The 15,809-nt window shown below is 34.7% G+C and overlaps 2 protein-coding genes across 6 annotated transcripts in view; one reads left to right on the top strand and one right to left on the bottom strand.

Moving 5' to 3' along the window:
• Ano3 (anoctamin 3) overlaps window positions 1-15,809 on the top strand; it is a 394,245-nt gene that overhangs the window by 315,189 nt on the left and 63,247 nt on the right. For all 4 annotated transcript variants that reach the window (XM_046438219.2, XM_046438221.2, XM_058577029.1 and 1 more), the window contains one exon: window positions 1,490-1,550. In XM_046438219.2, the coding sequence (XP_046294175.1) occupies window positions 1,490-1,550 (61 nt within the window). The remainder of the gene's footprint in view (window positions 1-1,489; window positions 1,551-15,809) is intronic.
• On the bottom strand, window positions 789-14,556 carry Muc15 (mucin 15, cell surface associated). 2 transcript variants are annotated; one of them, XM_046438223.2, is made up of 5 exons: window positions 14,341-14,556; window positions 12,686-12,874; window positions 7,000-7,727; window positions 5,036-5,185; window positions 789-3,030 (listed from the first exon to the last, which is right to left on the bottom strand). In XM_046438223.2, exons 3-5 carry the CDS (start codon window positions 7,700-7,702, stop codon window positions 2,870-2,872), a joined length of 1,014 nt encoding a protein of 337 aa, XP_046294179.1. In that variant the 5' UTR covers window positions 7,703-7,727; window positions 12,686-12,874; window positions 14,341-14,556; the 3' UTR covers window positions 789-2,869. The 2 variants fall into 2 exon arrangements, with proteins under 2 accessions (XP_046294179.1, XP_046294178.1); XM_046438222.2 differs by lacking the exon at window positions 12,686-12,874.

Raw genomic sequence — 15,809 nt, 5'->3', positions numbered from 1 at the left:
TTTAAAGCCCAAATTGGCCTCATGCTGTCTTGAAGATAAAACTCCTGTTTTCTCTATACAGTGGCCGCCCCTTTACCTACAGTTTCACTTTACATGAGTTCATTTACCTCTGGACTGCTGTGCTCTGAAAATACTAAAAGAAAATGTCAGAAATGAACAATTCATAAGTTTTAAATTGCATGCCATTTTGAGTATTATGAAACCTTGTGCAGTCCTACTCTGTCCCTCGTAGGATGTGAATCATCCATCTATTCATCATATCCATGCAGTATTTGCTACCCACCAATTAATCATTTAGTAGCCATCACAGGTACCAGAACAACAGTCATGGTATCATGGTCTTATGTTCAAGTAACTAACATCATAGCCTAAAATTATCCACCTCACTTCATCTGAACACATAGACATTGTATCATATCACCACAAGAAGCAGGATGAGTATAATTAAATAACATATATTGAGAAAGAAGCCACATTCACATAACTTTTCTATATCATTATATTCTTTTTTCTGTTATTAATCTCATTAAGTGCCTAATTTATATATTAAGCTTTATCATAGTTATGTATGTTTAGGAAAAACAGTACACACAGTGTTTGGTACTATCATTAGTTTCAGGCATCGACTGAGGGACTTGGAATAATCCCCACCGATAAGGCAGAACTGTTGTAGCTACTACAATAGCTATGGGTATGAAAAGCATTTATGTCTTTGGCTATATTAATTTAACCTCACACACCAGTTTATAAATATAGTGATCATATTATACAAGCAAAAACAAGGTAACTTGAGTATTTTAAATTTGAATTTTATTAAATCAAACAGTTCTTACAACCTCAAGGATTATGTTGTATTCAATGACATCACATAACTGTACCTTGTTCTTTACCCAACTTCAGGTGATATCTGATTGAAAAACATTTGAACTCTATCATAACTGATGATTCATGGAAACTTCTTAAAACAGCCTCAGAGTAGATTTATTACATGTTAAAAGCTTCTCTAGCAGGGCATGTTCTGAAAGCAGGAGAGTGATACTACCATGATGCCTTTCCTTTGGAAGTGTTAGCGCACTGGCAGAATTCTGCAATTGGCAGCTTCCCCATTTGTGGAAGTTGTGCTAATAGGAAATGCATCTAGGTTATCTGAAAAGCTAAGTTCTTACATCCTACATGGTAGTTTGACTATCTGTGTCCCACAGATGCTTCCTCGTGGTGCTAGAAATGCTTCTAACCAGAAGAGCAGGTCGTGTTCTAAGAGATAAGAGAAGAAAAGAGGAAAACATTGCTCTCTCACTTCTTCCTATGAGAAAATTACATAAAACTCTTGCAGAACCCATGAAAGGCTCTTTTATAATACATTCACAAACTGTGAAAAATACTGTGATTTTATTTGGGAAAAAATCATATTGCCTGCATTCAAATAGTAGTCACCAGATTATTACGATCAGTAGTATGATTAATATTTTTGGGTTTTTCTCCCATTAAGGTGACATATTTGTTTGATAATGGAGGGACAGTCTTCTTTGCTATATTTATGGCAATATGGGGTAAGTATATGTTTTCATTACCTATGTTCCAGTTTTATTTTCTAAGACTATTGCTTTATTTCTACACACATGCACACACACGCGCGCGCACACACGGTCACCATGTATCAATTCAACAATAGTGTATGCTGGTACATGCTTTGTTTGTTCTCTTCATACATTCACTTTTTCTTTGGGAATTTAACTCTTGATCTAACCCTCTATTCCCTAAAGACTAGTTTTTTCTATATCAAAGGATATACTTTTTCTTGCCAAAAGCAGATGATAATTTAAAATAAACTGAAACAAACTAGAAAACAAATTAACTTCCTGGTAATATTACTTGTGAAAGTGATGTTCTGGAAGCTTATGTTTGCTTAATATTTCCATGCATCTTTTTTTTTCTTTACCTTATGCTTTATACATTTAGAGATGCAGACTCTACTCCATACGTGATTAAACAATAAGGTATAATATATAATAAACCCTTCACCTGACTAACAACTCAAAAAACTGTACGAATAATATGCACATATATTCTTTGGCTGTCTTTTTTTTCACCATATTCCTCATTGAGTTTTTAAGTCACCCCATTAATTGAAATCTAAAGAATGTCCCAAACATTGACAAATTTAGAAGAGCTGTCACGTTCCTGGTTCAGATCCTTTTTCCTACCATGGGTCTTCTGGATGCTCATTGTCAAGGTAGCAGTTCCAGAAACTGACTTTGCTCATGCTCATGCAGAGAAGTAGAATGTAGTAGACCACATCTTTTAGTGTTACTGCTTTTATACCCCGCAGTGGGGGATGAGGGGACACTGCAAGCTATATCCTTTTTCTCACTCTAAGATGAAATTAAATACAAATATTTATTCTCCACATTCTTTGAACAAAATGCTAATCCTGATTTAGAGCCCCACAGTTGCCTGTGGAACAATAAAGATTCAACTCCATTGGTGTTTGTTAAAAAAAAAAAAGTGAAAATATAGTTTTGGTTTCCAATTTTTGTTGAAGGATTTTTATTATTAAATTATCAAGGAGTACTATCAAGGAGTGATATTGTTTAGTTTGATTCCACAGATACTTCCCACTAAGGAAAAAATGGACAAAATATAAATGATAGTTATGTAATAGATGTGTCAGTCCAACAAAATGTTGTAGGAAAGGAAACCTTTTTGATGTTTTATTCCCTCTGTGTTTCTGCTACTAGTCCCATGCTTTTACAGTTCTTCCTGCACAGTCCACGGGAGAGTGATCTTGCATAAACTCTTGAAAGATGAGTCTCTTAGAAGGCCATGCTGTAGATGAGCACTTGCTCTCTGACAACTTTATGTCTTAGTTTCATATTGAGGTACGGAGTGGAGGAATGTCATCCATGGGAATGCCATCGTGTGCATTTTCTCGACTTTCTGGCACAGATGAATCATTCACAGTTGGATTATAGTAACTAGAATTTCCAAAACTCACATCATAAGGTTCTGGCGCATTGTCTAATCGCAGAACTAAAAATAAATAAATAAGTAAACAAATAAAAAAATAAAATTGTTTTATGCCAACAGTCTAAAAAAATTCATGCTCAGGCATTTGACTACATTATCAGATTGTAGGAATTGTTCTGGTTGAGTGAATAGGTACCTCTTTGATGTGGGCTTTTCAGATACTACTTTTGAAATATTAAATAGATATTTTTCATGCTACATTCATTTTTTATGACTAAGAAAACATTTTTACTTTCAAAATTGTTCTGCTGGTACACCCAAAATAAAGGAACTAAGGAAGAGATCACTAAAATGTACACCGATACCTTGTATGATTAAATATAAGCATGCACATTATTGAATGTTCCAAGCCTTGTCAACAAGTCCAGATTTTTTAACTTGTGATATAAAAATTATTTTTTAAAGTGAGGGCATTAAAAGTTCATTGCCATAATTTCACCAACCATCTCAACATTTGATGCTCAAGCCATTTAAAGTGAAGAATCGAGAAAACTATCTGTGAAAGCTTGTATTTCTTTCTGATATATTCAAGTCATCATGCATTTAGGAATTAGTAATCTAATTATTCTAAGGTACTGTCATAAGCTTACCCACCCATTCTTTAAGTCATTCATTTAAAAACTAGCCTCTCAACAACCTTAGGTCTTTAAGAGCGGTATCTTAAAGCTATCTCAAAGAGGTTAATCTGGTGGTCTGACTATGTTATTTCTTTATACATCAGTCACACCTGTTTGATGGCATTAATGTGATATCCTGAATTCTTTCATGACATAGATAAGGCAGCATTCTTCAGTAGACAAAAATAAGATGCTTAGAAATCCTATGCTTTAACTTTGAAAATTTCCCTTTTTTATGTTGTTTTCTGTGGATTACTAGAAACCCATAAACAGAATTGGATATGTTAACAATGTATTTGGCTCTGAATATGAGTGATATATTAGATACGAATTGAACTCATGAAAATTCAGTGAGACTTTAGCCATGGGTCTCATCTGGGCAATTAAGTATTGGTGGAAAAATTTCTTGTGAAAATAAGAAAAGTTTTTTTTTTTCCTTAAAGTATATTAAGAGAGATGAGTCAAACTTATAAAGTGATTTCATGTCTGTTCTTTTTGGTATTTTATTAAGATTTTGCTCAGTGTTTTATTTTTAGTACATATATTTTCACTTATAAATATTATGATAGCCTTTTCTATTTTATGATTGAAAAATTTCCTGAATTAAGTTATATTGTGACTTTATGTATGTGAAATTTGTAACTTTGAGCTACTCTCTTTTAGAAATTTATTAGGATTAATGGAGGGCTGTTGTATGTGAGTAAGTTTTGGAAGAACTAAAAGTTTAAACAATCTTTCTTCAAATTTTTGCCACTAAGAGAACTTACAATAGCAAAGAATGGGCTTTGCAATCACTTATAAATAAAACTGGCCTTTTTCCTTTATATCATATCATTATTTTTCTACTTTACATATATTTGGATTCTGGAATTACTATTCAAAACCCACTTTTACACAATGAGCAACAGTTCAATATAGTTTTTAAATTTCCCTTACTTTGGTTTTCTTCCTGAATTTTTTCTTTTATTAGTGTATTATAGTTACACATAATAGTTGGTTCATTTTGACAAAATTTTACATGCATGGGGTTTAATTTACTCCACTTCAGACCCTGTGCCTCCTCTTTCTCTCACTTCTTCTGTCCTCCTATTCTCTTTCCTCTATTTTACTGGTCTTCCTTTCACTCACTTATTTACTTATTTATTTATTTTTGATTGATGCTTGATAGATATGCATAAAGATGGGATTCACTATGAGAGAGGAGAAGGAAAGCGCCAAATTACCAAATGAATTTGGTTTTGTTCTTTGAAAAACAGAAGGTGGATCAGAATAAGTCTTTCCTGTGTTTTGGTCATATTAACATCCACATCCCTTCTAAGCAATGTGTTCTTACTTAATTAAAACCACTGTGTCCCAGGTGAGATTCTGAAAGGTTTTTTTTTTTTTTTTACCTGGTTCATTTCTGTCATCATAAAGTCGCCGATGGGAAAATGAATCCATTTTCCTTTTTCCACACAACAAGTAGCCAACAAGACTAAGCAAGGAAGCACCAAGAATCGCCCCTAAAATGGCCCCAAATACTACTCCTGTATTTTTATTCTCTAGAGAAAACAGAAAATATTTACAGGTAAGAAGAAGAAAATAATTGTTCAAAATAGCAGAAATAGATATGTGGTTTTTCTATACACCAAAGAATTATTCATATTTTTTTAATTATATAATGGTGACAGTGTGTGTGTGTGTTTGTGTGTGTGAAAGACAGATTGTCAAATATACTTACTGATAAAACTACACTACTAATTTTCAACTATAACTAAACACTCCTAAATTATAGATTTATAACTGTTTTGTTACTTATTACATCAACAGGACAGAAATGTCACATATGTTCACTATTAAGATCTCATCACACTGTTGAATACTGCATTAGGCTTTCCATAACCCCCAAATTTCTGATGGACTTTAATGCTGAAATGAACTTTGCATTTTTTTCTATAAATAATTCAAGAGGTATGGTGCATACCTGTAATTTCAGCTATTCAAGAGGCTCAGGCAGGAGGATCATAAGTTGGAGGCCTTCCTGGGCCACTTAGAGAGACCCTGTCTCAAAATAGAATTTTTAGAAAACCTGGGATGGTTCCTGTTTGATCAAGCACTTGCTTAGCATGGGTGAGACTCTATGTTCAAATGCCCAATACAAATAATAATAATAATGAAATTCACAAAATCCCAGGTAAAAAGTATATTTATGAATATAACAAAGTCCCCAAGGCAACATGCTTTCAACCTTGTATGTCAAGATGGGAGTACAAAAGAGCCCAAAATATCATTCTGTGTATGTATTACTGAGTGCCTTATTTGGAGAAGTCTTCAGTGGACTTCTTAGTGCTCCTGGAACTCACACTTAGTCTGTGTTTCATTTTTACTTCTTGAGAAGTTTAGGTAGGTATACAAGAGGGTCTCTGATTCTAGATAAAACCCCTCTGTCAAAGAAAAAAAAATTAACATTCATGTTAGAGTACAGTAAAACTAAGTTACTAACATGAGATGCAGGCAAACAGCATTTTCTTTAAATAAAAGAACAATGATAGGAGTAAGTACTCAGTATTCTGAGTAGATCTATTTGGTTTGGATATACAAAATAAAATTATTTTAAAAGTCACTCTATTAAAATACAGGAGTGTGAATAAATGAAAAGATAGGTTAAAATTACAATTAAAATGAAAGTACCTATACATATCCTACATATTTGATTGCAGTGTTGTGATAAAACCTAGACTGTAGAAGTTAAAACATGCCCTGTCCTCTGACAATAATGTTCAAATATCAATTTGTATATATGATTTAGTTTTCCATAATTAATATAGACTCTAAGTAAGTGCAATAGAAGGCAATGAGTTCATGGGACACACAGTACATATTTTAAAAATAAAACAATTTCAAGCATGCAAAAATGAGGTGAGACCTGAATAAAATAAAGCAGTGATTCAATTATAAATCTTAGATATCTTTCCCATTTTGTTTTAAAGCTTGACATTATTTCTAATTGAAACATATAAACCTCCATATACTAAATTTTCTTGTGACATCGTTAATTTCATTTACATGATGCTCATTAGGTACCAAAGTAAAAGTGGAAGAGGATTTTCTTCTGTTAAGCCTGTCTAAATAATAGTTTAAACCCATTATCTTTTTACCTTCCCATATGATAATAATGAGCATATGTTCAATTAATCCTTAAAACCATTTCATTGTTTCCAGTGTATATAATGGTTGCCCCCATAGGTAAGAACCACTTTTACTAGTTCATTCTCCTCTATTTTTCTAGCATAGCACATTCCTTCAACCTAATACATATGACAGTTTTGAAGATTCGTTTTCACATTAAAAGAAAATTAAATCTATTTATATTTACCTTTTTGAGGATCTGATGTATTTGAAAAAAGTTTTGAATTATTGGTGAATTTTAAGGTGGGCTGTGGAGTTATGTTTTCTTGGTAGGGTGTGAAAGCAGCAAAGCTTTCACTGGTTGTGGTAAGCCATCCAGTCGGTCCCATTACCACGGGGGTCACAGATCTGGTAGTTGATGCTGGAGGGAGGATGCTAACTGTAGAGGAACTGTTGTCGAGGGTGTTCATGGTGTCATTGCCCAAAGGCCAACTCGTGTTTTCTGATGATACAGCATGTGTAAAACTGGGACGAGCTGAGACTGGCAAAAGATTTTCATTAGTTTTAGATGAATTCAAGATCAATTTAGAAACAGAGCCACGAATCAAGGGTGGCATTGTTGAAAATGTGGATATGGGTCTTGGATCTTGAGAAAAGTTGTCTGTTGAAATGTTACCACTGGAATCTATTTTTCCATAGGTTTTGGTTGGATCCAAAAGAGTGGAATTACTTGCCTTGGAATGGGAGGCATTGCTATTTACATTATCTGAATTTGCATTTACTTCACTTAGCAAAGACATAGACTTATTTTCCATCATTTTCAGTCCTTCTGGAGTGCGTTGTGATATGTTTTTTCTTGTATTTTGTTCCTCATAGCTCCCAAGTGGCAGTAAAATAAACAAAATTGAAATCAACATAATTTTGGCTAAGGTCAACATTGTAGCTTTCATTGATATTTGTTTTATTAAGAGGAATCTGAAAGAAAATAATAATCATTTGAATTATTAAATGAAGTATACCAAGTTATTTAATAGATCTACATTTTTAAAGTGTAAAATAATCTAGAAACATAATGTTGAAGAGACTGTCGTATTGCAAAAAATTGTGTTTTGAGGTGAATTATTTATTTAAACTAGTGTTGCTGAGCTCTATTATATATGTAATATTCTTCCTTCCTTCTAAGAAAAGAACAAGAGAAAACTTTGTCAAGCGAGACATCCCTGTTTTATAGATCATTTAGCTTCGGATAAATTGAAGTATAAATAAAAATTTAAAAAAAATATAAACACATATACCTGGATATACACATGTGATTATACATCTATATGTAAATAAAATTATGTACAGACTGCTAAGTAAGATTGATAGAATATTATAAATAGAGACATTTAGAGATGACTGAATACTTAACCTATTTAGGAAAACATGTTCTTTATAAAGATGAACTTTTGAATATTTTCATAAGAATGACACTACCAGTTTTTACCACACTCAATGTGTCATATATTAGTTCTATAAAGTAAGTCAGAAACTCCCCTGGATACATTTCATTAGTGTCTAGTTTGACTTATTTAAATTTGAAATTAATACTAATTTAATAATGTTTTCAACTTCACGATGTCCTTCTTCCTATTTAATTACAAGTCGAGGAAAATTAAAAAGCTTTTTAAATTTCAGAATATACTTTATTCTTTTACCCTTATTTTATAAATGAAGACTATGTTTGGGGCATATGAGAAAATTCCACCTCATCAGATGATGGTGGAGTTGCAATGAAGCCAGGGACCTGATGCCCAGTCCCAGCTCCCACTTCTTCTTAGGTGAGGAAAGGCCACACTGACTGCACAGAGGATGATAAAAGAAAGTGATTTAGAGTCAGGTTTCTATTAAAAGTTTGTCTTCTTTTATCAATAACCAGTGAAAATTGATCATCATAACATGCAATTGTTTTGACATTGTTATAATATCTAAAGCGACTTCATGTATTTGTTTTGAAGACTAACAAGTTTTAAGAAAAAGCACTCTGAACAATATCTGGCCTAATGTTCAAATATAATATCTCTGCAGTGTCCTAATGTTTTCAAAGTTTACCAAATGTGTCATCTCATTTGCTCTTCATAGTGATCTCTTGAGAAAAGATGAATAGCTTGTCTTATGTCTGTTTTGTAGATGATGAACGTGAGGCTCAGAGTGGCTAGTAATGAAAACTAGTAAATGTAAGCATAAATAAAAATAAAAAAAAATATAAACACACTGAAGAGACAGTACTGAAAGTCAATTTCACAGACTTTACCTGATTAGGTGCTGAAATTTAAAAGAATTTTATTTGAACATTTATTAGTTTAAAAGTATTAGGCTGTTCATCCAGCAATAAAGTCTTAGAACTGATTTTGTGTTCTCTGTATTGGACCTCATTTTTTTACTAAAAGCTTCCAAGTTGATTGAGATAGGGAAAAGGAAGAGGTGCAACTGCTATTATTTAGTTCCCATATGGCCTGCCATTTCTCAAAAATTCTGTCAGAAATTTTCACCAGTATTTTCAACATTGTTGATTTTTCATAAGAGTCTAAGGGACTTCTAAACACTCCTCTGATTATCTTTTTAAAGTATCTCCCACCTTCTACTTAAAGATTTTACACAGAGTGGTACAATCTAAGTATTCTGCTCCTGATAGAATGTTTTCTGCAAAAGCTTTTAAAAAGCAGTCTGTGCCTTTAAATCCCAGAGGTTTTAATGATGTATAATATCTTCCATGCCCTAGGCTAATGACTTAAGAAAAGTTCACTTAAAAAGAAGGCAGGCAGACATAAAGGATATTACAGCATCATGGGTCTCCAGCCTAAGTATCCACTGGTAACAGATGGGATAGCGAATCATGGGATATTTGTATGGTGAACAATCACAAATTATCACTTGGTGCAACACATGGGGAATATCACAAACAGAATGCATAGGTTAAAATGCATGTTGTGTGATTTCCCACACATACAGTTCAAGAACAGGCGGAGCACCACTGTATTAAGGTCAGAGAGTGGCTACTTATGGGGAGAAGACAGGGTCATCCAGGTGGGGCTTGGCAGGGGCTCCTGGTGCACTGGTGATACTATGTCTTGATAGTGACTACACAGGTGCATGCATTTGTGGTAATTCTGTTACATATATTTTATTCACTTTTCAGTAATACCCAGTACAAGGTCCTAAATATTGTTATCATAATTGGAAAATATGTTACTACTATGCATTTCTTATATCACAGGATTTACACATTTTCCATTTAATTCTCACCAAAACAACCAAACAAGAAGGATGAGTTTATATTCCCATGTACAAATGATTAGAGGGTATCCAAAGAATGTAAATAATCACTCACAGCTAGTGACTCAAAGAGGTTAGGATTCAAACACTAACATGTCTGAGCAAGCTCTGGATGTGCAGTCACCCTTCAGTATCCATGGGCTGTTGGTTCCAGGACCCCAGGAGAATATCACAACCTGTAGATGCTCTAGTCTCTTACATAAAATGGTTAAACTTTTGCTTATAACCTAAACACATCCTCCCATATTCTTTAAATTATCTGCAGATTACAGATAACCTATCATTCCTAAAACTGTGTAAACAGTATGTACACAGTTGTTACTGTATCATTTAGGAAAATAATGACAAGGAAGAGTCCATACACACTCAACTCAGATGCATTTTTATTTCTGAATATTATTAATTCTTGGTTGAATCCATGGATGCAGAACACACAGATGCAGACAGCCAGCAGTACTCATCTTTGTAGTATAGATTGTAAAGGAATATAGAATTTGGTACTCAACTGCCTTTTCGAACTTCATTCCAGCATTTCTTTTTAAAGCAGTCTCTCCAAATGTAACTGTTTAGACCATAGTGGTTTATAATCCCATTTAAAAAATAATATTGGAACTATAGAGTCTTCTACCTTAATTACCTTTCAAATATACTTATTTTACCCTACTTGAAGGAATCCCAGCTACTTGAAGGAATCCCAGTAAAAGTCTTTGTGGTTTCTGATGGACACCTTCACAATGGGGTTTAGTGATTCACATTAACAAAACACAAGTGATTATTCACAGGACCTGTAGGTGACCAACATTTCACTAAGTGAATAACTCACCAAACACATTGAAAATATGGTTCAGTTAAGTTTAGGAATAACCACATGCACCTTTCCATAAACATCTTCCTGTTTTGAACCCTGCAAGATTGGTAGCAAACCCGAGAATTTTTTTGCATTATCTACTGCCAGGAATCTGCTTTGTGAATTATTCTTAGTCACTCTTTCTTACAATACTTACAGTTTGATTTTCTTTCCCTAGCCTATGCAGTTTGCCTCTTTTCTTTTCCTTAGAGTGTCCATCACAGGGGAACAGGACCTTAGCTGCTGTTCTACTTTTCTTATAGTGTTACTTGAGGAATGAGGCATTGAGCACTCACTCTCTTCCCGTAATGAGAGTCCACATATCATGAGCCAACAAAGTGAGTTTTGTTGTTCCTATTTCACCTCGCCTGTGACATTGAGCCACCAAGGGGCTCTCTTGTTCCTCCATCTTACTTTTGATTGTAACTTCAAAACCTAGGGTATCCACACCCCAAATTAGTCTAGTGTTCTGTTACTACCTATTATTTATCTCTTGGGAAAATGAAAGAAAGGGAAGTGAGGGATTGGGCAGTATATTTAAATACCATTTACAGTTTATTTGGAAATCAGTGCAGCTTTGGAAAGGCATTTGGTGAAGATTGACTTATTCCTGTTTTCCTGATGTTGCAGCAGAATACAGTACTGCTTCTGCTCCCTGGCTTCTAAGAAAACCAGGTTACATCTCTTACTCGTTTATCTTTCATTTGAGCCAGGAATCAAAACCATCAGCTAGTCAGCTACAGCCCTGAAGTTTTGTAGGGGCAAGGACCAAGCAATTTGGGTTAAGTTTGACCCCATATTGAACTGAACAAACATGTTTTTAGCAAGGTGGTCCAAGAGCTCCACGGGGCAGTAAAGAAAATCTGCATTGTTCTCTTTGCATTTTCTTTTCAGCCTCTCCACATTACTAGAGTTCAAATATTTAAACTACAGTGTATACTTGTTTTAAGCTGAAAATTTATGCTGCATTATGCATGGCATACTTGAGAGTACCCAGGTTCATCTATCAGCCAAGAATAATATGAGGGCAGATAGCAGGTAGAATAAAAGGAAAGGGAAAGAAAATCAGGAATACCAAATAACATCTGTTTGCCTCTTCCAGCCCTGAGTAGAAGCAATTTTTAGGGTGGGACCTCCAAAGAAGTCCTGGAGGAGCAATATAGGAACAGAAATGCAATCATCACAAACTTAAACAACTTTGAAGAGTATAATTATAAAGGCAACAGAAAAAGAGAGTAAATCCAGCTACTATGATACTTTAAATGCAGATCCTGTATATATTGAGAGATTTGGGGGGTTTTTTGTTAGTATTTTGTAACTTTTAATATAGGCTTTAAAATGAGTGAGTTTGCTTTTTAAACCGTTCTCTTGCACAGAGAATGAACACTATTTTCTGCCTGTTGGTATTGGCACTGAGAGGTGGTTTCACATTACTACCTTTGTTTGTAGGGCTACTGCAGGTAATGAGGGGGAAAAAACAAATTTTGGCCATTAAAGGGGCAAACCTTCATTCTGCATGGAATTATGCTTCTGCTTAAAGGCATAAAATCATCATTCTGCCCAGCCTCTGAGCAGTAACTGAGTTATAACCATTTTATACCAAGCTTTGAAAATAAAGAGGTGCCCTGGTTTGTATCAGGTAATCAACCATTCAGGGAAAAAGAAATGTTTTCTAAACTCCATCAAAATAAGACATTTTAAATAGAATACCAGTTATACTCAGGGGATAATACAAAGCATGTTTCTGTAGTGAAATACCTAATGAGTATACCTTGTCCCCAATTTTCTCCCAGTTGCTTTTGGTCATTTCTTGCTATGAATCTTAGTTTATAAATGATGATAGACAGGTTTTGTTTTTCCTTGTTACAGGAACCTCAGTCTGGCATGTAGCTAATACTCCAGGTAGACTTGAGTTTTATTCTGAGTGGTCTTTACAAACTTGGATGGTATTTTCTTTGCCCTACATAAAAGAGTCATAATAAAATGAGAACATTAGATATTATGCTTCTAAATATGCCTCTTTTTTCTATATTTTTATTGATGTATTATACTTATATATAATGGTGGGAGTTGTTACATATTTGTAAATGCACACAATATAAAACAACACATCTATTATAAATAATGTTAGAAGCATGAGTAAGAAGTCAGAATCTAACTGTACCTAAAAACTTTAGGTCCATAATTTTTCATTTGATTAAAAAATAAAAGGCAGCATGACTTTTCTCCCAGAAAAAAATAAATTTTAAAAGTTTATGAATATCATTCTAGTAACAAATCTGGCATGCACAAATCCCCCCAAAATAGAATGTCATACTACTTGCTAACTTAGGAGTTCTCAATCACAAACTTCAGTACTTAAAAAAATGAAGTGGATAACTATCATGCTTAGAAAGTATTGCCTCCAAAAGCAATGTTCAGAATTCATGATTCCCAGCATGCGATTCTCAGCCTTCTATCATATTTCAGTGTCTGTAGGAATAGCTTCTATGGATCAGATAGGACGTTGATCAATTGGAAATAGGCATCCTTTTAGTATAAGGAGCCTAAAATAGCCACACACTGAAAATAACTTTAAGAAATCTAGTCTACACCTTAATTCCATGAGATATTTTCCATGGGATGTCTAACTGACTTAGCCTTTTAAATTTCCAACAAGTGCTAGACACCTGTATTTATCATGCTAAAGAATAATTATATGTACAACTTTTTGCCAAGTTTTCAAGAACATCTTTGAAAAAGTTGGATAGAAGTTTATAATTTATTGTATGTGAAGATTGTTTTTTGAAAAATGATACATTGCACTGGTCAGAGTGATGTACACCTAGAATCCCATCCACCCCAGGACGCTGAGGCAGTAGGAGCACAAGTTCAAAGCCAGCCACAGCAATTTTGTGAGGCCCTAAGCAACTTACCAAGACATTGTCTCAAAATAAATAATAAAAAGGGCTGAGGCTATACCACAGTGATAAAGCGCCACCCCTGGCTTCAATTCTGAGTACAAAAAAAAAACCAAACAATACTTTGTAATGCTTAAACAAAGAAACGTAAATCGCAAGTGCATAATTTAAATCTAAGCAATAAATTTAGTATTTATACATTTTTATACCTTTAAATATTTTGAGACTTGAGTTCTGACTGAAGGAAATTTTATATTGTAGTTGCTTACGCTTAAATAAGTCTTTCATTTAACTCTTCTGCTGGTTTCATCATCTGGCAACTTCGGCAATAATTCTTCAAGTTAACTCACTTAACAGTGCAAATCCTAATTTACAAGGTAATTATCTGATGAACAACTACCTGTTTTTACCAGGGTCTCTGTAGCTACTTGCAGAACTGTCCTGTCACAGGTTGAGGCCACTTTGATTCTCTTTGATCAATAAGTGAGAGAGACAGCCCTAAGTAAAACAGCAAACATACACTTACCTTCAGGACTAGAATGTGTTTACAGACAGGAACTCAAATACCAAAGTTGTCCTGACTGGAAAGAATCTGCGGTGCATGAGAGAAAACAGATGGGTTAAGTGTGACTGTGCTACACTGAGGGAAAGGGTGCCAAAGAAACAAAGTTAGGCGGGGCTGGCTGGAATGGTCTTGCTTGTGTAATAGAGCACCCAAGAACCTGACCGACCTGCTCCTCAGCCCCACACAGCAGGATATCACCTCATTCAAGCCTTTAAAAAAAAAAAAAAAAGTCCAACCCTCCAGTTTTCATAGGTTGGTCGTTTTCTCTTTGGGGTAAGCCAGTTCTCAACAGCAAAACAAGGGCATTCATTTCTTGCCTTATGTGAAGAAAAGGACAGGGATTTTGATAACTTCCTGAGTTGTATAAGGAATTTCTGACACATGCCAGGTGCCCTCTATGCATGTGAGGACACTGGAATGAGTCAGTCTTTTCACCTGTTTCTCTGGGCCTGGGCCGGCCCCACATTGTTCTAAATCATAAGCATATTTTTCTTTCCCAAACTAGTCTGCCCCTTTTGTATATGACAAAACTAAAGAGAGAAAATGTAGTGGGATCAGTAGTGAGGGTATTTACCTGCCTGTAGTGCACTGAAATTGGTTTTCTAAAAAGTCACACTTAACGCAAAGTGAAGGAGTGTGTGTTGTGGAGTGTTCCCTTAGAAATAATCACCAGGGCTAAGGTCAGGTTTCTTGCTGACTTTCAGGAATTTGGGGAGTCACTGGGGCCTATCTGAAAATGGCCATGTGATCCCAAGTAATTCTGGGAGCCTCCTCAGTGAAGTAGTTTCCATCCTGTGTTCTCATTGCTTTTATTCTCAATTTAGAAGCTAGAGAGTTTCAGAAGTGCCCAGGTAATGCTTGATTAAACACTAGAGTTGAATAACAACCTGGCATGCTTCCTTCACTTCCTTTCATGGTTTATGAAAGAGAGAAGAGTGAAACTGGGATATTCTCACATCAATATTTGGGGACTGGCGCCAAGGTCTGTATAGCTCAGTGTGCCCCGGGCTCATACTTGGTTTCTGTTATACAAGGAGATAGATTTCCAACTGCTGGGAGACAAAATGAAACTTTAGCTAAAATGCAGAAACTAATAAGCATCAAACTGAATGCAAAGAATCTGCCAGGTTAATTGGTCCCAGGAAAGAATAAGGTAATTCTATAGGGTTATAGAATTTTCCAAAGCTCAAAGTGCCCTTCAGAGTTTGATTAGAAATTAAAGTAACTCCTGAAAAAAAAATTCACTGCAAGGATATTTAAGCTATATCTGCACTGGTATGAAAAGCCAGCTGAATTTAATCAAACAACTGGTTACTAAGCAATGGCTTAATAGAATCCATTTCTGTTATTATTTTCAGATTAGCCAACTGCTAGAGAAAGAATCCATGGTGGGAAGGGGGTCTCTTCTGCTTGTATTTAGAGAACTGAAT

Source organism: Marmota monax, unplaced genomic scaffold (genome assembly GCF_021218885.2).
Source record: "Marmota monax isolate L192 unplaced genomic scaffold, Marmota_monax_Labrador192_F-V1.1 WCK01_AAM20220418_F8-fsc00061, whole genome shotgun sequence".
NCBI classification, from domain to species: Eukaryota; Metazoa; Chordata; class Mammalia; order Rodentia; family Sciuridae; genus Marmota; species Marmota monax.
Note: the sequence above shows the minus strand (reverse complement) of the source record. Positions and strands in the feature narration are given on the sequence as shown.